The sequence below is a fragment of the Myripristis murdjan genome, chromosome 12 (genome assembly GCF_902150065.1).
Source record: "Myripristis murdjan chromosome 12, fMyrMur1.1, whole genome shotgun sequence".
Lineage (NCBI taxonomy): Eukaryota > Metazoa > Chordata > Actinopteri > Holocentriformes > Holocentridae > Myripristis > Myripristis murdjan.
In genome coordinates, this window is record NC_043991.1 from 25,559,835 (window position 1) to 25,583,676 (window position 23,842).

Below are 23,842 nucleotides of genomic sequence, written 5' to 3' on the forward strand. Positions count from 1 at the left end.
TTTAGGTCCACAGAGTAGAGTACAATAGAGCTCAGTGGAGTCTCAGCGGAGGATCATTATTGGTGCTCATTTGAGACTTGAAAAACTTCTCTCTTTACTGAAACATCAATATCTACATGTCCAGTGGAAGTTCAGATGTCATTATGTCAAAATCTCTCACCCTGTCGACGACACATTCAACATGAATTCAAACATCAGCAGCTGGTTTGGTTCTTCTGTCATCGGCCTCTGAAAACTGTTTCCTGGACTTCAAGATGGACGGGATTTCTGGGGACACACCTTTGTCCAGGACAAGTTCATGGATGCTGAACTGCCCGTCAGCCAACAGGACATGATGTCTCTCCAGCAGGTCAAGGATCTCTGACCTTTAGACAACTTCTTCTTCACTCATGTATCCGGCTGCAGATTTTGACACAAACAACACAGTTCTGTCTGGTGTGCTCACCACCATAATTTTCAGTCAGTAAAGATAATAAACACATTCCTCAGCTAGCTCATGGCCACATGACTTGAGACTGATAGCTTCACCATTAGGGCCTGTTATTTTGTTTTTTTTTTTTTGTTTGTTTGTTTTTTTTTGGTGGGGTTGGGCTTCACTTTTCCATGCCTTGATGTCAAGCATGAGTTTTCACCATTGTGATGACACACGCTTCTAATTATCCTTTGAATTTCCTCTTTGTTGCTGCAGCTGCACTTTTTGGAATACCCCCTCCTCATGCACAGGGATGGATGGGCTGCTTAGTATTTACACTTGGAATTTTTTGAAGCGTCGGTCATTGTGACATGAACACACTGCACAGTGATCTGCTCCAGCCAACAAACAACATTTGTGGAGAAGTGCTCAATAATGTTTCACCAGCAGGGGGCAGTGTAGCCTCATAATGCGAAGCTGCTGTGTGTTTGGTTGAAGGTGTTTTTTCGTGCTTGTGCTTGGAGATTTTACTGTGTGTGTGTGAGTCTAGGACTGCTAAAAGAAGTGTCATCTTATATAGTCCAGTTAAAATTATACTGTTTTCATTATTTGTGACTCGGACATGAAGTAATGGGGAGTAATGTATTCATACAGGTGATTTTTTGTTCACCTGATGAAACAATTCGGCTAAAAACGTACAACAGTTTAAATAATGTTAAATGATCATTTCTACAGCTGAATTCCAGTTGCAACTTGTTACAGCCATGGTTCAAATTTTATTTTTGTAAATAAATAAATAACCTATCAATCAAAATCTCAGTGTCATCCTAGTACACAACCCACATCCTTCAGGAGCTGCCACGTCTCATATGAGGCCTAAGACACAGACAAGGCATCACTCATCTGCAGGCACAATAGCAGCTGTGAAGATCTGAGTAGAACCAGAGAGCACAGGCCAGCTTTATGGACAGTGTTAACCCTATTTGACCCGCATTAAATGACGCCCTGTTTAACCTCAGCAAAGTTACAAAGAAAATGTACCATATCTCCTTGGGAAATTATTTTTTATTTATTTTCACTTTTAATCTGTGGATTTTACAAAGGGTTTTATTTGTTGCATTATCTGTCCAGTTACTGTTGAGAGGTTGTGAAAAATGAAAATGCTAAGAGTATCCTATAATATCTTTACGCTCACTGCTGTAGTATGTGGGTCGATGCCTTTACTGACCACTTATTTCTAAAAGAAAAAAAAATGGATTACTTGCTTGTGTCAGGATCTTAGCAACAGCACCAAGAAAATTGAGGAAAAAATCAGACATTATGATAAGATAATGGTAAACAATTGTGCTTACAACAAATAAAGGAAATTGAGTCAATATGTCACAGAGTTGAAATACTTTATTCTCTGGTAAGAGATATCTGTACATTAAAGATCAAGTGCCACTTGAATTTTTCAAAGTTCATAGAAAGAATAACTGACGGTGCACTATGCAAACATTGACAGAACTGGTCAAAATTTAACACGTTACTCGAAGCTGGAGAGGAAGTTCAACACAATCTGCTTGAGTTTAGCATCTGATGCCTCCGAGATTTTTCCATCAGCCCTGCAATTAACAGAAGAGATTGGTTACCAAACGTGTGTATCCACAAATTGCAAAGCAAAAGCAGACAGGGTATCGCTGGGAAACTCATTAGCTTACTTAATTGCTGCCAGCAGATCCTGGTGCTGACTGAGGATGTGCTGCAGGAAAGCCTTCTCAAACTTGGTGATCTTGCTAGGCTCCATTTTGTCCAGATGTCCCCTCACACCAGCATAAATGACTGTTACCTGTTCCTCAATGGCCATTGGGGCTGAAAGACAATAGGGAGCAGGATGAATACTCAAAAACTGTACAAGAAGGAAAATGCCCAATGAGAAAAACTTCAAAATGAGATGCTTACAACTCAGGGAAATGTATTAAATACTTGACTAGGTCTTAATAACAGTTTGCTGGCAAATTTTATCCACGCAGATGGACAAAGCAATCTGAAATGTGAGACCAGAAAGCAAGTCATGCTTAAAAAAATACTCACAGTACTGTCCCTGCTTTAGGAGCTCAGTCAGACGAACACCACGGTTCAACAACTGCTGAGTGGCAGCGTCCAAGTCAGAACCAAACTGGGCGAAGGCAGCCACCTCACGGTACTGGGCCAGCTCCAGCTTCATGGTGCCAGCCACCTGATGATGCACAAAAATCAATTAGTCAGGACTTCAGATGTTCACTGTGGTTAGCACTGAGAGGCTAGATGGCTCATAGAGTCCTGACAGAAGGGACTAACCTGCTTCATGGCCCTGGTCTGGGCAGCAGATCCGACACGTGACACAGACAGACCGACGTTGATGGCTGGACGAATGCCCTTGTAGAACAGCTCAGTCTCCAAGAAGATCTGAGTGAAGAGGAAAACGTTAAAAAAACAAAAACAAAAAAACAACAACAAAAAAAAAAAACCCTAACACAAAAAATGCAACAGGACAGTCACTGTGAGATACAAAAGACAACTCATAATAAAACACACACCTGTCCATCTGTGATAGAGATGACATTGGTTGGAATGTAGGCAGACACATCACCGGCCTGTGTCTCAATGACAGGAAGGGCTGTCAGGGAACCACCACCAAAGTTGTCATTCATCTTCGCAGCTCTCTCCAGCAGACGGGAATGCAAGTAGAACACATCTCCTGGGTAGGCCTCACGACCGGGAGGACGACGCAGCAGCAGGGACATCTGACGGTAGGCAACAGCCTGGAGAGAGGTGAAGATCATCAAGGTTATGTTAATCTCCAAACTCTACAAACAATGCCACTGTTAATGTGTGGATGAGCAGTTTTGCTATGATCTCTGAACACTTAGGGATAAAATCCATCTAGACATATGTGCACTTCCTTAAATGTTTCATGGGAATGAGTTTTCCTCAAAGCTGACACACAAGAATTCAACACCACTCACCTGCTTGGACAGATCGTCATAGATGATCAGGGCGTGCTTGCCGTTGTCTCTGAAGTACTCTCCCATGGAGCAGCCAGAGTAGGGAGCCAGGTACTGCAGGGGAGCAGCATCCGAGGCAGTAGCAGATACCACAATGGTGTACTTCATGGCATCAGCGTCAGTAAGCCTCTTCACCAGCTGAGCCACTGTGGATCTCTTCTGGCCAATGGCGACGTAGATACAGTACAGCTTCTTCTTCTCATCGGTCCCCTCGTTGAAACGCTTCTGGTTGATGATGGTGTCAATTGCAATGGCGGTTTTGCTGTGACACAAAATGTATAAAACAAGTTACACCTTTCCATCTGTAAACAGGTAATTTTTACCCAATTAGTTTCTAAATATATTTGTCTTTTTATAAATGAGCCACAACAAGTCTCCAGTCTCACTCCAGTCTCTACAAGACTTATTATTAAGCATTTTACAATATAAAATATCTTTCCAAGACAAACAAAATACCATGGAATTCTGGAATTCTGGCATGCACATACTTTTAACCAAAAGAGATTTTTCCCCAGACCAGGTATCATGTTGATTTCTCAAATTGATTAGCTGTGTTCATGTTGTACACCCCAGTTATCAATCATATTACAACAAATTCCAATCAACTAGTAATCAATCAACTCAGCTACATTAGTGACTGATTAAAATGAGATTTTGCCTGCTTTTGGCACGCTGTTGAAAACCACTGCTACCTCAATACAATACCACAATTTGACAGGTCAAACTAACTCAGGCTAACTAATTGCCATAAGCATTAAAGTTTCAACACTGTCACAACATGTCCATGGCACTGGACAGACAGGAACACCTCATGGTGCCATGCGCTTAAATGTTATCTCAGGCAGAATGCTCTTACCCAGTCTGCCTGTCACCAATGATGAGCTCACGCTGTCCACGACCAATGGGCACCAAACTGTCCACAGCTTTGATACCAGTCTGCATTGGCTCTCTCACAGAGATACGGGGGATGATACCAGGGGCCTTCAGACCCACACGCCTACGGGTCTTGGAGCCAAGAGGGCCCTGTGCAAAACACAGCGGGAGAAAAAGTCAGTACAAATTCAACCCAAGTGACTAAAGAGGTAATCAAACCATGAGACTATAAACTGAAACTCAAATAATGGTTACTGTGCAAACCTTTTTGAGAGAAATTTATTTACTGGATTTTTTTTTTGTTTGTTTGTTTTTTTTTTAAATGAAGATAAACTGACTATTTAAATAAACCGTATTCTGACCTTTCCGTCAATGGCATTGCCCAGGGCGTCTACGACACGTCCCAGGAGCTCATCGCCAACAGGCACATCCACAATAGCGCCTGTTCTCTTGACAATGTCACCTTCCTTGATCAGCTTGTCGTTACCAAACACCACAACACCAACATTGTCAGGCTCCAAGTTCAGAGACATACCCTGTAGAAGAGCAGGAACAAAAATTACCACACTTTATACTTTTCAGTTTATCGTTTCCAATGCACCATTTAAACAGCATGGCAACAGTATTACAAACCGCTCTCAGTTTTGCAAACAAGCAGCAACTACACTAACAAAACCTGAGGGGGTAAATAAGCCTTACTAAGTGATAATGATCAACCAGAAGCCTTCCAGTCAAAAGTCTGCTTATCTAACCTCTGGGATGCTGTATTTGTCTGTTTTGTTCGGGCTGTGGTTTGCATCAGTCTCACCTTGAGACCAGAGGAGAACTCCACCATCTCCTCGGCCTGCACGTTCCTCAGACCGTACACTCTGGCGATACCGTCACCGATGGACAGCACGCGACCAGTCTCCTCCAAGTCAGCGCTGGTGTCAGCTCCCATGATCTTCTCTTCCAGAATGGATGACACCTCGGCTGTGCCTTTAATGTGCATACATTGTTCTCATCAGGACCCACCAACTTACACATTCAAAAGCCATATCATAATCAAAACAGAATCATAAATTCATGCGAGATATGGGTGTAGTCTTTCAACATATGAAACGCTCGATACTCGCTATTATCAAACATTTAGTACAAGTGTCACCAAGGTATTAATTTCCTAGAGCAGTAGACCATTTTGACCTTCCTGAGAGACCGACCTGTTTTCTGCAGCCATGGTGTGGTGGTGTGCAGGTTCTTGACTCCTACACATGCAGCAGCAACATTCTTGGATACCTTTAAGAAAAAAACATAAGGAAGGGGGAAAGTTATAAATTGTATCCAAATGGCAATGCAAGTAACTGCAGTCTTTCCGGCTGTAAGACTTATTTATGTAAGCTCAATCCAACAGAAAACAGGGCAACTTGTTTGAGGAACAGTTGTATTCATTATAGGAGATTAAAAGCTGTATAAAAAAAAAAGGCATGCAGGAAAGTACTATAAATGACAAACACACTAGAGTTGTGAAACACCTGGGATAATGATGTATAATATGCTGGGCTCTAAACTGAAGTATGTCCTGAGTGCAAAAAACAAACTGCAGCACGGTCATTGAGTTTGTAGGCCAATAAAGAGAGGGTGTTTTGTCTAAAAACAACAAATCTGTCATTTTTACCTCACATGAAGGGAACTCAAAATTAATACCCATAGTGTTGTCTTTTCCTGATTTTAAAGGCTGCATCACAGAAAAGCCGGGTAAATATTTTGTGAAAACACCACTAGTCATCCCCATATTGTCACAATATCAGCAGAGGTATTTGGTCAGAAATATTGCAATCTGATTCTGTCCATAATTGCCCAGCCCTAATTCAAGGTATCAGTATCAGCACTATTAACAGAAATATTCGCATCATATCCAGTCATATCTAGGATCAACATGTTTCTACTCCTGTCCGAGGGCAGAGAATTCATCGATTACTGTACATAAAAAGCCTTATTTCATTCATTCATAGTGTCAAAAGTGTATTCCACTCAATGATATGTGCATTATATTGTGTAAGACCCACTCGCATTCTGCTTGTCCCCTCCGACATGACACAGAACTTATGGAAAAATGGCACAGGGAGAGTCTGACCAACCCCCAAAACTAATACTGGCTTCTATCCTGAGTAAATACCTGCAATTAAATATACCGTGCTTCATGTCAGTCTTGAGGAATGTGTAAAAGACTCAAAAATTCCAAATATAATAAAACATGACCACAATACTGCCATGTAAGATTACTTTCTGACTGAATGAGCGACTGCAGCTGTATCAAATAAATCAGTATTGACCGATTCTACTTACATTAGACTGGAAACCTGTACGGACCCCCCAGAATCCAGATCAGAGCTTCTCTAATAGTAAAAGCATCACTTAACACTTTTTTCCAAACAGCGCAAGGCCCTCCCCACCTTTTGGCATACGTTCAGTTCACCAAGCTGCATCATTAAAATACGTCCCTTTATTAATCTATTGTCATCTACTGCCAGAACGCTACATGCAGGGTGCAGAGCCAAGTGTTTTAAGAGGTGAACTTTATGACATTGAGATGAGAGGTGCTTGGTGGACTGGGTGTCTGTGCAAAAGTATGCAGAGAGTAATGATCTGGGGGAAAAAAAGTCCCAGTCATGTCACGTTAGTCAGCAATTGGACACGATGTTCAGAACAGCATGTAACCAGGTCAGATACGCCTCAATAAGCAGGCATCATATGAATATTAACATATGCTGGCTACCGTAGATAAAACTTACCGACTAACACACAATGTCAAATGCATTCGGAACTGCAGCCAAACCTGACCTTCATTACAGTCACCATCACTGCACTTCCTACCAAATGGCATTCACTGATTCACCTCAACAGTGCCATATAAATCAAGGCAGCTATTGCCAACCAACAATGACGATTGTTTATTGCCGAGACGCCCAAAATGCTGCACTGTATTATGCAGTTGTGTGTGGCTCAAAATACAGCCTGGTGTCAACACCGGGAGCCGACAGCTAGCTAGCAGGCTAACGTTAGCGGTGACATGGGCCCGACTGCCCTCCAGTGCAAACATGGCCGTGTAACGGTGACTCGCCGTGGACTTTCACTCAAATAGACAATGTTTTTCGATTAAATCTACACAGATATGGAAAGAGCACAATGTCAAGTTACTTACAAATCCAGCCCGTCGAGGTAGGCTGCGGGCAAGGGTCGCTGCAACGCGAACTGACAGCATGTTGGCGTCCTGCGGGGTCTATCCTACAGCACCAAGCCGCGGAGAGAGATGGCGGACACGGCGGCGAGCAGCAGGAAGGTCACGGTAACCCGGAAGCTCTTCCCTCCTCACCACGATGCATTGTCTATTATTTTTTTCTTGTCTAATGCTGGAGCGTATAAATTATAATTTATTTGCAGAATTCAGTATTCGAAAAAAATACACCTATGCTATTTTTGTGTTCTATTTAATGTAACATATAAACATAATTTATGTGTAGGATTCAATTTTCAACAAAATGACACATGCTAATTTTTCTTTTTTCTTGTTTTTGTTTTTTTGGGGGGGGTTTGTTTAATGTTGTAGCATATAAAACATAATTTATGTGTAAAATTCAATATTCGGAAAAATGACACGTATGCTATTTTTTTTCTCTTCTCCTTTATTTGATTAAATTGAGGTCAAGTATACAGGAAGTATACATATTGCATACTTTTTCATTAGAAAATACTTTGTAAATATACTTCAGTTTAAAAATAATATAAAAATAAATTACAGTGACCAGCAAATAACAAAATCTAGGGAAAAGAAAGAAACTTACTGGAATCAATTTGAAATGTATAAGTAATTTTCTAGTTTTTGCCAATTTGTGATTTCTGAGTTTTAAAATTTCAGTAGTAGTCAAATATGTTTTAAAATCAGAATCTATGAAAATGTAAAAGGAGGATAAATTATAGGCCAAAGCATTGATGAACATGAGTAATATATCAGTCTTTGATAGCATGAAATCTTTGTCTGAATTTTTGAGAAATTATTCTGTAAATCAAACCAAAAATCTTTCTTTTTATATAGGTTTTTCATACTGTTTATGTTGTCGCATATAAAACATAATTTATACGTAAAATAAAGAATGACATATATGCTATTTAGTCCTCATCAAGAATTTTGCATCTTGGACCTTATAACATTTTGGAGAAGACTTATTCACGGTTTCTCTCTGGATTGTGGAAGCCTCATGTGAATTAAAATGAATTATAGGCACTATTATATCAGAAATCTTCATCCTAAAGAAAGAAAAAACAAAAACATACCAAACCAAACTTTATTTATAACACATTTTGTCCAATCAAATGCAATGCTATGCCCTTTATCAAAATAAATAAATAAATGAGGAAAAAAGACAATAAAACACAAAAATGTGTATATGAGTAATCAATCATATTTGAACTTGAGAATGACGTATGGCTTTGGCTTAGCACCTTGGAACTGAATGTACTCAGTTGTGGAACAAACCTCAAACAAAAGGATAAACAACAAATACTGAAAAGATTCATCATAAAATGATCTAAAATGAAATAAAGAGTGAAGAATACATGAAAAATAAATGGCTGAGATAGATGAAAAAAGTAACAATAAAATGAGGTTCAAAAAATAGATAAAGAACTAGAAATCAAAGGAATACTGAACAGGAATGTCAGATTTCAGATTTTTCTAACCCTTTCTGGATCTGAAGAAAACCGAAACTGAGACAGAGAAGAATATACAACAAGAGCTGGGTCAGTTACAGGGGAGACTCCAGTCTCTAGAAATATGCAGGTGAATATTAAACCCAATCCAAGATGTAATCATAAATCATGCAATTAGCCTTGTACTCAAATAAATAAATAAACTGTGAACTGATCAAGTAATATGGGACATGATTTATAGTGTAACCATCATAATGGAGCAATGGGATTTCAGTAGTCCAATGTGATGTTCAAAATAATCAGAAAATACAGAACAACTCATCTGGAGATCAGTGGTTTACTTGTAAACTCAGTTGACTTTTATAGCAATCAGTGCAGTCAATAAGCAAGAGCACCTTATCTCCAGGAAGTTAACCAGGCCTGTGTGGCAGTGGACATGCACACTGCACCAGCAGGACATAGGCTGCTATAAATACTATAAAAACAGATGGGCCGTTTATAGGGAGGGGGGACTTTAAAATGTCTCAGCTGTGCACAAAACTGCATGCAATCCACATATCGGGAAATAGATTTTCACACATATTCCAGAGCATGTTTAGATATGGATTATAGTTACATTTCTTCAAGATATGTTTTTAATGGCCAAACATGTTGTATGAGATGATGTCCTCATTAACTTTTAGTCATTTTGCGTGTTACTGACCAACAATTAGATACACATTAGACTGCAGACACTCATTGTAAGTTTGACTTTTTGTTAGATATATTATCATTACTATCTCTATTATTTTGATTATTATTACTACTACTGTTATTTCCAAAGACATATCAAGGTATGTAATACTACCACGCTATTATTATTCTTTTTATTACCAAACATATACTAAAGTACTTATACACTGATATCCATACTGGGTGAACTAAAACTTTGAATTAGTCAACTTTATATATTTTGTCCTTGTTGCAAGTGATTGGAATAATGTTAAAATTTCTCTGGGCGTCCCCAGGATCCCTGATGGCCCCAGTTGGACGCCAGTTTAGGCACCACCTTTCAGTCACTCAGCGCTAATGTCGCTCCAGCCCTGCGGCATTCCGCCATATTCACTGCCTGCAGTTCTTATCCCAACCACAGAGGGCGCTCGGCTCTGGAAAAAATCCGGAAGTGCCGTTTGTAGGCTGCTTGCTAAACGACGGCTGAGCGTAGCTTGCTGGGAAAACTAACCGGACTCGGCAAGGTGCTTGTGTACTGCGACAAGAGCTTCAGTTTTTTTCTCCAAGTTGTACAGAAGTAACATCAAAGAGCTATTTATTATTGCATAATTTATGCGCCTTAAATTAAAACGCTACAAATTACTAAAGATGTGAAAAGGCCGGACACTGGGAAGACAAGTAATAAGTAAAAGCACGGTAAGTTCTGACTAGCTTAGCCGATTTGAAATGCTAAGTTGACCATCGTCCCTAGCTGAGTTATGCTAGCTGGCGTTAGCATGACTGTTAACGCCTGTGGTTGATAAAATACTGCTTCCATTTTTGGGGCTCTTGTGAAGCAGCTGTGCCGTAACTCGCATTTTTTTTCCATGACTAGTCCTCTTCTACTTGCCAAGAATGAGAAGCGTATGGTTATGACCGAGCTTAGCCTCACTACGCAGCTAAACTGGTGTTTGGATCCAAGCCCGACTAGCCTTAGCCTGGCTGTTACAAACATGTTCATTCATTCAAATAGTACGACTGGAGCTCTGTGCGGATGTGCCTGTAGTCCCTGCCTCGTAACCTCGGTGTGGGTAAAGGTGTTGTAAGGTTAGTCATGATTTCCGTCTTAGACAATGTAGCTTAAACGTCTGAACCGTCTTTCACCCAGGATGCTAACCCCTTACGACAAAGTAGTGGTAATGTACGCATCAAACATTACCATTATTTTGAAAAGTCGCTGAAGGTAATGTAATAGTCGACCGTTTTCTGCTGCGCTAAATCAGTCCTTAGGTGACATTGTTAGGTTAATAGTGCAAAATGAACGAAATAAACGTACAATATAATACATGTTTGTATGTCCGGTTTAGAGGAGAGGTTTTACATAATATAGGATATACACATGATGAATCAATTCAATTCAATTTTATTTATTTAAAGTGTAGAATCACCATGCAACATGGTCCCAACACACCTCACAGTTAAAAAGAACAATCAACAGTGTTCAATACTTAGGTAATGACCGGTTGTAAAAGGAAAATATTCAGTTTGAATAAGCCTCCAGTCCCGCCTAATAACACTAACTCCTGAGCCGGGTATCATTTTGCATTAACTTGCATTTTGAGGTTATGGTGGGGTCACACCGTCCTGTAGAGGAGTGCATACATAATCTGCTGCAACAGGTAATGTTTGAGAACAAGACAGAGAGCATGTGTGCTTTGAGTAAACTTTGCATATTGCATGCCAATGCACGACTTTGAGCTGAGCTCATAAATTAAAAAAAAAAAATGTAAATTAGAAACCACATTATGGTGCAAGTTTGGTCATACTGCTCTTTGAATATTTATTGCACAAGAGCATAAACTGGCTCTTACCAAGAGCAAGAAGAGACTTGTGTTTCTAACTCACATTGACATGTGAGTTATTGTACAAGTTAGTTTAATATATTTATATTTATGTCAATATATTTACATTGAACTAGCCTGTACAATATATTTTTGTGTATTTTATACACAGTTTCATGACTACAGAATATCAGTGTGAGTTATAGTAGTGTACACAACCTGGTCTTGAATAGGTATATATTATGTCATGTTTCTGTTTCAACAGGTAAGGTCCTGTCCAGGCACAACGGTCCATGTTAGTTGGACCTTTGGGCTCTGGGCTCAACTAGCATGAAGATGGCTGACTCAGAGAAGACAGAGGAATTTGTGGATGCCGAGAGCCTCCCTGAGTGCCTTTTTGATGCAGAGTCAGCTACTGCTTCTGTCAAGGGAGAACAGGATGAGCATCTTAAAACAGAGACCACCACCACTACCAGCTCGCCACCGAGGGAAAGGGAGCCAGATAGCCCCTTGCAGACAGAGGGTGAGCCGGGCCTCCTCTCTATGCCGTGCCTGATGAAGGAGCTCCGCCGCGACTCCCCAGAGTCCCAGCATGCCTCTGCAGGGACTGACAAGCCTGTCTCTCGTAATGTCTATGAGAGCGACTCCTCAAACCCGTGCATGCTCTCCCCTTCCTCCAGCGGCCACCTGGCTGACTCAGACACTCTCTCCTCAGGGGAGGAAGGGGCAGCTCCTCGCACAGGAGAAGAGGAAGAGGTCAATATGGAAGCCACCACTGATGCTGGGCAGGCAGCAGAAGGACAAACATCTACAGCAGCAACAGGGGGGAGAAAGTCTCGGCGGTCACGTTCAGAGAGCGAGATGCCCACTATTGCAATGGCAGCCAAAAAAAATCGCAGCCAGCACTCTGCAGTGGCAACAGGTGGGCAAGAAAAGCAAGCCAATGGTAAAATGGCAAAAGTGAAAGGTCATCGGAGCCAGAAACACAAGGAGCGTATGCGTTTGCTCAGACAGAAACGGGAGGCAGCAGCACGAAAGAAGTATAACCTGCTGCAGGACAGCAGTACGAGTGACAGCGAACTCACATGTGATTCCAGCACCAGCTCCTCTGAGGATGAGGATGACGACACCTCCGGAGGCAGCAAGACAATCAACACAGACATCCCAGGTAACATCCAGCATCTACAACATATGCGTACAGTGCTGCTGCAGCCACCCTAGGTGGTACTAATAGTACTGTAGTAGTAGTCACTATTTTCACCATAAATATGTATATATGTCCCTTTGTTAAACAATGGGACTTTGTCATATAGTAGCCTAACTCAAAGATACTGTATATAGGCCTACACTCAAAGGACAATTTAGTATCAAATTCAAAACTCATTTTCAAGGCTTCATAATAAGAAGCAGCCTGCATGAGCTCAAGTTTTCAGGTAACCCTCATCAGTTTGTTTACATACTAATACAATGTAAGGAAATGATATGGGCCTACACAAAGCCCTTGTAACATAAGATAAGTATAGACACTGTTTTCCTTCTGTTTGTTTGCTCCCTCACTTGTTTTTGTGTTATTTTCTCACTCATCATTTGTCTTCATTCACCATACCTTTAGATGTGTACACATCTACATTTAGAAGGGTCCCGGCCCAGTCACTTGTAGTACTGAGTGTTTTGGTGGAACTTTGTCTCATTGTTTGCATGCAGTGGAAATGTAGTGGACATTATTCAGCCCATACAGAATGATACAAAGCGGTTGTCTTCTGCTGTAAGCTAACCTGTATTGAGAGATCTGTGCCTCCATGAGAGATCCATTTTTATCCTTAGCATTTACTATTAATAGATTATGATATATGATCTCACTGTGTCACGTTCATGAAAGCTGCAAGATTATGGGACTACCTTAAAGTGTTAGTGTAACTTAGACTTACACCCAAGAGTTCAGACTTACAAATTACAACCATGTTTAGTTAATGAGCCATTACAACAACATTTGCATTTTAAATATTTACATCCCTTTTCCAATTAACAGAAGTTTAATTGAATTAATTCTTTATTTGAAGACCCCAGATAGGTCTGTGTAACATACTGTTTTTTGTTTTGCTTTTTATATTTTCAAGTCTTCCTCTGGCTTTTGGATATTCCTCAGGCCCTGCTGTGTCGCTTTTGTCACTTGTTGCTGACCAGGAGGTGTTCAGATACTCAGGTTGTTTTGAATCACTGACAAGCAAATGAGTTAATGTAATTGGCTGTGTAGCACCTAAATAGCCTCTATTTCATCTGCATAGAAAATCTGCATTGCATACACAGCTTCGGTTCAAGATGGCTGCAACTGTTAAAATAGTGTTACTGGGAATAGACTTTGCTAAATTAAGCCCAGGCATATCAGTGTCTAATAAGGAAGAAACAAAAAACACTGGTAGACAAACAACAAGTCTTGTCTTTGTCTGCTTGTATGTCACCCCTGCGTTTGTCCCTTGAGTTTGGCCAATCTGATATTTCCCACCAAGAGGATGATAGTTAGTGGCCTGCCAGTTTCTGTTATTGGAAGAGTCCCTTTGTTTAGGGTATATTAGGTTGGTAGGTATATTAGGTCTTTTGACTGAAATTACTTGTCTCTTTAAACAGCTTGTAAGGTTTGTCAAGTAGTCAGTTTTATTTCCTGTCTGATGTTCAGTGCAGGACGCAGTTTATTGTGTGTAAAGGTTTTTGTTTTATAATAGCCACTAGTGATTCCACAGAGGGATGGTAGCTCCTGTCATATCTTTTAGACATGGTCAGTTTTGTTCATTAACACTGTAGAGGTATTATTAGCCTATGTCAGCTCATATTGAATAAACTCAACTTGACTTTTTCCTGCCGTTGATGTGTAGGTTTATAAGTCATCCATGTCATTCGGTTGTGTTTACTTGAAAGTCTCACCTCTTAGCACATCTTCCCAGTCGCCACTGAATCAGCTGCCTGAGACACCCAGTTATCTGCTGTTAGGGAACTATAGAACATGAAATGTTTTCCACCATTTTTGCATTCCGCACACAGACCTGAGTGCTACAACTGCATGATATAATCCATCAGCATGAAAGAATCGATCTGCACGTAACCAAAAAACAAACTGTCATTTTCTCTTTAAAACAAAAGTCCACCTCCGAAGCATGAAAAGTGCTACTGTATTTTCTTATGGCTTGGCCTCAATGTCTTTAAAGCTGGCTTCAGACGTGCAACGGAGAGATCCAGAGTGGGTGCCCAGATTCATGGGCTGCTGGACAGCGGCTCATGGGACAGGAACAGCATCGGCAGCGTTCTGGAGGAGGCCATGACACGCTTTGCTGTGATGCAGCGCCAGACTGAGGAGCGCTTCCGCATCTGGATGGAAAGGCTTGCACGCCTCGACTCGGATGACGACGACTCATCCAAACGCTCAAGTGATGCCCTAGAAGGGCGACAGCAACCCTCTCGAGGGGTACGCCATTCACCTCCCAGTTCCTTCTTACCATCGTCAGAGTCTGCAGAGACCATGGCGGCGTACATGCTGGCTCGAGAGAGCACCAGTCTCAGCCCCGCCCCTATAAACAACAACAACATTCTACCTGAAGTGGTCACTCAAAACGGAAACCTAGGCGTTCCAGACCCTGGTCTCTTGAATGTTTAGATTTCACTTCTGTTTCACTCCTTGCAGTTTCATACTGTCATCTTACCAAGTGTAGACCTAGTTGATGCAGAAAGCATGGCTGTGGTTATAAACAATGTGAGGACAATTCACTCAAACTGTCACACCATCAGCTGCAACTGAGCTATTCATTTGAAAGACTTCTTGACCCTGTGCAGGACCCGAGGCCCAATGCACCTGCTAGCACTGAATCACTGTGAGATCTAATATTCTGAATAACTCAACTCACCTATATGATTTCTTCAACCAAATGACTTGTTTGTACAGGAAAGGACAGCTAATATGAAAGCTTGAGCAGCATATGTGACATGGACATGGGGCATACTTCAAAAGAAATTGAGTCAGGGCTTTTCTTGTATTGCTTGTTGTATGGCATATTCCAAGTGTTTTCTTGTTTACCAGCTTCTCTCTCTGTGTCTGTCTGTCTCTCTCTCTCTTTCTCTCTCGCTCTCTCACACACATTTACACACACACACACACACACACACACACACACACACACACACACACACACACACACACACAGAGTGGCTGTCATTCTTATAAAATGTGCATTACAGCACCTGGGCAGCCATTATTACAGTGCTAGGTAGGGTGCTGCTGCTTCATAGCATGTGCCTTGTCGTACTGAATTCATGCTGGGAATGATACATAGAGCATCATAGTGCTATTTCTTTAGGAATCAGGTTCAAGACAAAGCATTAGCCTACTTTCCCCTGAACTATGCCTGCACTTTGCTTGTAATTGGTTCAGGACTTTTTAACTCTTGTGACAACCTTTATTTTGGTGGCATAGCTTTACTAACATCAAAACATTAAAAAATGATTTGCCTATAATATAAATGCAATATACTAACCCACACAGTTTCTAGCTTTGTTTTTCAGAGCAAAAACGTAGGGGCGTAAATAGTTTACTTGTTCAATTTTTATTATTTTTATTTTTATTATTATTATTATAACTGTTTGCCTTTTTGTTATCTTGGCTGCCATACTGCCGTTGTGCAGTAATGAATCAAACTAGTGAGGGAGAAATGACTCCCAGGATTTATTTTTAGTGGACTATGTATAAATCTTGGATATCAAATTAGGCTCGTAGTCTTTTGTAGTGGATTAACAAGCTTCAATATCAAGAGCCTCAGAACTCCACATAATGTTATTGTTATGTTTTTTGCACTGGTCTGCAGTCTGCCAGCTTGCTCTGTGTGTATAGAAAATGCTACCTGTTTAGCAGCTTGGTTTTAAACTGAAAACCCAAGAATCAGACGAAGATAAACAGCAGTAATGGAGCTGCATCATGGTGCATGGCAGAGTTTACTGATTTGCAAATTCAAAAAGACTGACTGATCCAGGTGATCAAGTGGCCTTCTCTGGTTCAGATCCTGTGGTCTTTGAGGTGGAAATGCTCCCCCTCAACCTTCTATTCCAGCTACTTTTACAGACACTGATGACTTCAGTGTCACAGACCTTAACACTCAAAACACTGTCAAACTATCACCGACACTGGCTGTCACAGCAATCATTGGCCTAATCTTACTCAAAGTTAGGGTGAAATGCATTCTCCTAAGTGTATGTATAGCCCTGTGATTGTCAGTTCTACAATAATTTCAGCTGAAAGCGTCAAATTGTTTTCCCTTCTGTTTGCATGTGGAAATGCCCCACCCTTGTGATTATGTAAATTAGTGTCTAGGATGTGCAAGACCAAATTAGTCTTCATCAGCAGCATGTGTGCAAGGTATAGACGGAACATATTCTCATCTAGGTAGTTATTTTCTCTTGGCCTCATGGTTTTGTTTTAGATTTGTTTGAATGTTGTCATTTTGTTTTATGATGCACAATTACTTAGTTCAAATTGATCCTGTAGTGGTCCTCAATGTTTCTTTGTTTTGTTTTTTAATTGAGATTATCTTCAAAATCTCTGGTATTACAACTGCAATGTCTACATTGTAAACGGGAGCCTTGTTGCATCATCACAAACTGTGTGCATTAAAAACACCACCAAGGACAGTCCAGTGTTTACCAAAGAGACTATCCTAGTTTGCATTAGTCCTTTTTCTATCTTTATTACCCAGGCTTTACCTTGTCAAGTGCTTGGTTTCTCTGGTAACCTTGGTATTTTGTCCCATTTCTATATTGGCTACCCATAGTACATGTTGTCCAGATGATCATCACACAGGCAGGTGTATGGACAGCAGTAAGTCTCACTCCCAGGGACTCCTTTTACAGGGTAGAACAGAGATAAATGTTCCCACTATCCTAAAGCAGGGAGTTTTGTTGTTTTGTCTTGTTACTATTCCACTACATTTCATTCACTGAATAAGATTACTCTTGAAGTGTTTTGTAATGATTGTATTCTTGTGTAGTTTTTGTGTGAATGGCTATTATTTTGAAAACATTAAAGAGAGACAAAATTGCTGCCACAACATGTTTATTAGCGCATTGCATGGAAACAAAAAGAATGACTGTACACCCAGCTCCACATAAAGGTTGTATTTGTCGACGTTTTGGTCAGTATATCTTAAATGCAGTTTGGTGTTCTGTCTGAAACATTGAAAAATATAGCCTTTATGTGGACCTGAGTGTGTGTGGTCATTCTTTTTTTTTGTTTGTTGTTTTCAAATATGATTTGCTGCGTTTCTCCCAGCATCGCATATTAGTGCATCATAAACACAACTGCTCCTTACACATACATTGCTTATCAGTGGACCTACAAAAAGTAATGACATCATCAAGACATAGCCAAGATGCATTAATGCAGTGAGTTAGATCATTACATTAGCTAGGCTTCATTTATAGTGGGAGGTTTCTGTAATTGCTGGTATTTTACAGCAGAACCAGCATGACTAACATAAACAGGCCAACCGTTTATTATAGAATTGTTATAGCCTTTTGATCAGCATTATTAGTGTAAACTGTTGCAGTTGGGAAGATGGATACATTTTGGTTTGCATGATGTACAGCTGGAGCTAGAAGGACTATGGATGCAGTGTCCAGTCTGCGCCACATAGACTCGTAATGCTCACAGGCATGATTTGAATAATGAAGTCTTTTCTTTGTTTTCTGCAGACGGGCCTCCAGTAGTCGGTCACTATGATATTTCAGACACTGATTCTAACCAGGAGAGTATGAGTGTGGAGACAGTCCGGCCCACCGTGATAAAGCATGAGCTAAAAACACACAGAGGCCAGGATATGGCAGCTCACTCTGGGTGTATAAGAGCTCTGAGCTCTCTCTCAGGTCAGTTACAAACCCAGTGTATCCTGACAATTTCCACTCCTCTCAGTGAAGACAAGACAATATAGAGGCATGGGTGTCACCAGTATGCTTCCTGCTATGTAGCAAAATGGTTATGAGTCTTATTATTCTCAGCCAGACGCTTTTGATGTACTGTCATCATGCTACTCACCAGTCTTGCATTTAGTGTCATGAAAATACTCAAGACAAAAAAAACGACATGTCATGAGAGACTAGCTGACATTGTCAAAACATGAATAAAAAGCACCTTATTTATGTTTTGTTCAAAATGTTACTCCATGCTATCCAGTCAGCCATTCAAAAGGCTGTCAGAAATCCATCATTGTGTCCTTGTCTTGTCAAGCAGTTGCTGTCTTTGTGTGTCGGCGAGGCCTAAAGCTCTCCACCCCCTCAGGCCTGCTTTAAAGTATGACTGTGTTTCCGTTGTTTGTTTCAGGCCACGTGGAGGCTGACCTGTCCCAAAGGGAGACTTCTCAACACAAGGACCTGATTAGCATCAGCTCATCAGATAGTGAGGTGGAAATAGTGGGAGTGCAGGAAAACACACGGTAAAGACAGTTCTTCAGTGGACTTGCAACTTGCAACACAAAGAATAATGTGAAAGTTCAAAGACAAACTCTGATTTTACCAACAGTGTTGAAGTTGTTTAAACAATGGCGTGCTTTAGCTAAGGAATGACACCTCACATGGTTTTAGGGTTTTGTTAATGACTGTATCAGCTTTGTTTACAAAAAATATTTCTATCCTTACCCGGTATTTTGTTCACAGTTTCATTTCCATTTTTTAAAATACAGAAGTGCTCATCCATGTGGTGGGGTAATCAAGAGTTTGACCTCATGGAAGGAAAACTCAGTGGAGGAGTTAAACAGCACAATACAGCCACAGCTCTGGACTACCGTTTCCCCTCAGCCCAACTGGGTGTCCCCTCCAGAAGTGGTGGACCTTACACTGGACGAGGATGCTGGACACAAATACCTACTTTAAATAACTTGTACACTGAAGACTCCTCACTCCCTCTCACTCCTCCTCCCTCTGCCCTCGCCTCCGTGTTATGGCTTAAATCCTTCCTAGAGTTACAGCCACAACTGTAACTACTCATGGACTTTTCCTCTTCCAGAGTACTGTTTGTTTTTGACCTACTGTTGAACAATCATGTCTTTTAAAGCCATTCTACTGAAGTGATTCCCTGATCATGGCTTATCAGCAATGAGAATTTAAGAATGGATTTATTTGTAATAAGATGGCAAGGCACTTCATGTGCAGGTGGAAATCCAATTTAACTGTTAATGATAGCAATATTCTCCCTTCATTTAATACCTCATTACCCCTTGATAACAGCTGTAGGTAGTCATTTTGTGTTGTATGCTTGCAAGCTGTAAAACTTAAAGCTGCTGCTTGAGGGTCAGTATCATGACATGGCTGTTGTTGATCTGCTACACTACAGACTCATGGCATATTCTCAGACTGGATTGGACTTTTTATCTGCAGGCACCTGCGTTTAAACGGCAGCTGGTACATTTTGTGTTGCACAACAGACCACAAAAATAGATGGCTGACTTTGCTTTCTACTAGTCAAGGGTGAATTTTGTTTTGTTTTGTAAGGTCTCACCACTGGTTGTATGTTTATTTAGTTCCGATAGCAATGGTAACTTTGCTTTATTTGGCCGTGCAGCAGAGGCTTGTGCTCTTGTGCTGTCATCAGAGTGTATGTTTTTGGTTTATCTTAAAATACCAGCTGTTTTGGTTTTTATTTTACCAATACTGTACATTTTGCTTTTCAAAAAACGAAACAGAAAAACCATTGGTTAAAACCAGACTCAGAGGGCAACACACACATATACACGCCACACAGACACTACAAATTACAGCTTGTTTTCCACCGTGGCAGTGCTGTCTGCAGTGTATCGGCAGTGCAAATGGTGTACCTTTTGTTTTGACACACATTTCTAGTTGAAGCCACGTATTTGCTACAGAGTCTGACAGTGTCCCAGGTGACATAGTTATCAGTGAATGTATGACCCTGCATTGCTGACTGGGTGCACTTACGTTTTGTATGCTTATTTTGAGTGAATGAGAAATTTCCTCTAAACCTCTGGGGACCCCTTTATAAAATCTGAAGAAATGTATCTTCCATTACATATTGCAAAGCAAGATGGCCTGAATGCCTTGAAATGTGCACTATTTTCTTTCAGAATCATATATAGCTTATTCTTTTACCTTTTAAGAAGTAGTGGATTTTACTATCTCAACAACAAATATTTTAATAATAGATGTGAATTTAGTATGTAGATAAAAGTAAAAGTGCAGTTCAACTTGTGCCCATGTGGGGCTCATAGTAGAGACGTAATGTATGAACTGTTTTTACCCTGATCCTCGGGGCCCGCTTGCTCTCTCTCTCTCTCTCTCTGTGGTCTTATTTTTGTCCTCATGCAGTATCCTACTGCAGCCCTGGTGAGACTGCGGCCAAGCTGGTCAGTTTTCTATCAGTGATACAATTTCACACTCTGTTTTACCACTTAAACTTTGTTTTATGGCATAGTGCATAAATCCAATTTTCTAGGTCCCACTTGAGGACTAAATTGAATTGTATCATTTTGCTTCCGCTGGTCACAGAAAGGGAAAAGTCACTGGGAATTAAACCAAAGTCTAAATGGAATATGTGTTGACAAAAACACATCTTTGAGACTTGAGATATTTAATGTGTTTCTCTGTCTTTCCATGTTTAAATTTTGTTTTCAGTTTTAGTTCTTTTAAAACTGATTTTGCTTGTTTAAATATGATTTGAAAGTTTAACAATTGTCAGAAATTGTGATATGATTGCTGTTTTAAACGCAAGATTTACCTTGACGTTTTGTTTTACAATTGGCCAGTCTGTCCATGATATGCAGTTATCACTTTAAAGACAATTCTTTTTGCCAGACCACTCTTACATGCAAACAGCTGAATCCATTTTGCTCTTGTTCCTTATGATTATTATGAAATGCCAGCTCAGTTAAGACAGTGCTCATGTCTTTAGGAATAATGGTTTGGTAGAAAATAGGGCATCACATAGGGAAGTGATGCTCAACTATTGTTGCACATAGCATGTTTTGTCACATCTTTAACCTCAACTCAGATACTATCCTCATTAACCATTATTATTTTCATTTATTTTACTTTCAGTATTTTAAATTAACAAAAAAGAGTGTTAATATTTTGTTGCTTCCGCACGTCCTTGACTTCCTTGACATTGTCTGTAGAACAAAATGAAACTATTTTAAAACTAAATAAATAGAATATTATTTAATGACTGATTTGTTTTTATGTCCTAATAGAGCACTTAATAGCACACAAGATGGTCTTTGCCCAAGTGTTGTAATCTATCGGAGAATGCAATTTAAGTAAAAATTAAAATATATAAACTAATACACATATATCATAATCTTGGTGAAAACAGATTATATTGCGTAGTAGCATTGTATTCATTCTAGTGGTATGAAAGATGAATGTCTTGAAATATATTTCACAAATTTGCATCTCAAAGTCTTAGTAGGAGATACACACTAGGCATTTGGGCCATTAAAATTTGAGTTTTTCATCCTTCAGGCATCTTTAAGTAAATGTGAATATCTAAAAATAGTGGTGAAAATTTGTTTCAGTACATTATCACTGAAAGGCCTATTAGTTATAACTGGTAATATTGGTGCACTGATATATGTAATGATAAAGTTTATTTTTGTAGCACTTCCAAACCAGTGTCACAAAGTGCTTTACAAAGAGTACATAAAGTAATAAAATACAATGTACTCAGATACATATATCTCAGTTGGGCCCTGATTCTTGTCAATGAGTCAAAGTTTCTTGTGTGAGAGTGTCCCTCTCTGTATGAGTTTAAATTAATTCCATTATAGGTGGAAGAGTTAAGTGATGTGTCATTGTTTCCTTTCATCCAATAGCCTGGCAGTCTAGACTACTATGCCTCACTATGAACAATACAACCTCATTCTTGGCCACAAAAGGGTCAGAGGTCATGCTGTGGCACCTGCCGCTAGGGGGACATATGGACTTTGAGGAGGACAAAGACGTTCATCAGCAGCGCAGTCTGCCCGGCCCTTATCCTAAACCCAAAGCCCTTTTGCCATCTCTGCTCACCCTCGGGGCAGATCCTCAGCTGTATGCTAATTCTCCTGGGAACTGGTGGTCTCACGGATGGGTGGAGGTGCCGGTGCGCTCACATATCCTGCAGTCTTTCCTCTCACAGATTGATGTAACTTAAGATTCTGCAGGTCTTTCCTGTGCGTAGCAGATTTCCAGTGGGTTATTCCAGGTAATACAAAGGAAGATTTTTAAAGATAGCTCAGCAATGTTAAAAACTGCTGCAACCTCCACCACCAGGGGGCTTTGCTCCAGTAAAAAATGTTGCTCTCAATTATCAAATTATCAGCAAGCATGCAGTGTTTGATTGGCAGCTATCTTAATTGCCCAAAATTTCACCCACAAATTCTACTAAAGATATTTGCTAAATTACTAACCTAGCTCCCTTTGGACCAGAAATTATTTGACCACTGTATTGTGAGAAGACAAGGTGTGGCTTAAACGAATGAATACAGAATATTTGAATTTATTTACTTCCATTAATGTTTGCACTCAGACAGTTTTTGTTTAATTAGTATACACGCTATTTTTACATCTCTTGCGTATTATTAATGCACTGTTTAGCCAAGTGTTTCATGTTGATGGACACTTATATAGGGTAGCATGCAGTTTGATGGCATGAAGGACCAAAAGTCTGAGTTATATGAAAGTAAAGGAGACACTGGTTGTGGAAGCTTGCAGCAGAGCATTGTGCGCGACTCATGCCTTTGTGTTGGACCAAAGGCTTAAAGCATTAGATGGTGAGAATAGTAGGAGGACGACATATGGAGCTGAGAGTTTAGTGACCCCCTCAACCTCCCCATGCCCATCTGTTCCCACACCCTTCTGTCTAAATACTGCTGCTGAGAGACTGCACAGGGAATTATATAATAGGAGGAGTGCAAAGTTATTTTTTCAAACATAGATAAGAAGTAAATGTTATGTGATACAGATAAATAGCTGTTTTGTTGTAATGGTTATGTCTGTGGGCTGTTTCTCCCATTAACCCTCCTATAATTTTGGGGGGTAATTTTGACCCCATTCAGTGTTTAACATCTCCAAAAATATGATTAACACCATGTTCTTTTATTGCTTCATGTTTAATAACTTTTCCCAATTTAATGGGGACAAGTGGGTAACCATTAAAATTAACCTGATGATATGTTTTCCATGTCCTGTACACATTTTGTGCACAACTGTGTTTCTCTGACCCTGGGCTTTTTTAGCTGCATAAAACATATACAATATATCAACATTGTACACATATTTGCTTTAGTTGTTTTGGA

At 40.2% G+C, this 23,842-nt stretch overlaps 2 protein-coding genes across 4 annotated transcripts; one reads left to right on the forward strand and one right to left on the reverse strand.

Moving 5' to 3' along the window:
- Positions 1-1,792: 1,792 nt before the first annotated feature.
- Positions 1,793-7,647, reverse strand: atp5fa1 (ATP synthase F1 subunit alpha). Its single transcript, XM_030065585.1, has 11 exons — positions 7,493-7,647; positions 5,511-5,586; positions 5,120-5,289; positions 4,674-4,847; positions 4,295-4,461; positions 3,400-3,700; positions 2,971-3,195; positions 2,732-2,839; positions 2,486-2,630; positions 2,113-2,263; positions 1,793-2,016 (listed from the first exon to the last, which is right to left on the reverse strand). The coding sequence occupies exons 1-11, from the start codon at positions 7,550-7,552 to the stop codon at positions 1,938-1,940; spliced, it is 1,656 nt and encodes a 551-aa protein (XP_029921445.1). The 5' UTR covers positions 7,553-7,647; the 3' UTR covers positions 1,793-1,937.
- Positions 7,648-10,179: 2,532 nt separating this feature from the next.
- On the forward strand, positions 10,180-21,729 carry ark2n (arkadia (rnf111) N-terminal like PKA signaling regulator 2n). Of its 3 annotated transcripts, XM_030064680.1 has the most exons (5): positions 10,184-10,404; positions 11,794-12,696; positions 18,255-18,425; positions 18,880-18,991; positions 19,238-21,729. In XM_030064680.1, exons 2-5 carry the CDS (start codon positions 11,859-11,861, stop codon positions 19,425-19,427), a joined length of 1,311 nt encoding a protein of 436 aa, XP_029920540.1. In that variant the 5' UTR covers positions 10,184-10,404; positions 11,794-11,858; the 3' UTR covers positions 19,428-21,729. The 3 variants fall into 3 exon arrangements, with proteins under 3 accessions (XP_029920541.1, XP_029920540.1, XP_029920542.1); XM_030064682.1 differs by lacking the exon at positions 18,255-18,425; XM_030064681.1 differs by lacking the exons at positions 18,255-18,425; positions 18,880-18,991; positions 19,238-21,729 and adding an exon at positions 14,729-18,245 and having other exon boundaries at positions 10,180-10,404.
- The last annotated feature ends 2,113 nt before the right edge of the window (positions 21,730-23,842 follow it).

Excerpts from the sequence above, each read along its gene's own strand:
- atp5fa1 (XM_030065585.1), bottom strand. The coding sequence starts at position 7,552 with ATGCTGTCAGTTCGCGTTGCAGCGACCCTTGCCCGCAGCCTACCTCGA. Across the intron at positions 5,290-5,510 it reads ACCATGGCTGCAGAAAACAG|GCACAGCCGAGGTGTCATCC; the intron begins GTCGGTCTCTCA and ends TGCACATTAAAG. Across the intron at positions 2,017-2,112 it reads GATCTGCTGGCAGCAATTAA|GGCTGATGGAAAAATCTCGG; the intron begins GTAAGCTAATGA and ends TGTTAATTGCAG.
- ark2n (XM_030064680.1), top strand. The coding sequence starts at position 11,859 with ATGAAGATGGCTGACTCAGAGAAGACAGAGGAATTTGTGGATGCCGAG. Across the intron at positions 12,697-18,254 it reads AATCAACACAGACATCCCAG|ACGGGCCTCCAGTAGTCGGT; the intron begins GTAACATCCAGC and ends TGTTTTCTGCAG. Across the intron at positions 18,992-19,237 it reads GGAGTGCAGGAAAACACACG|AAGTGCTCATCCATGTGGTG; the intron begins GTAAAGACAGTT and ends TTTAAAATACAG.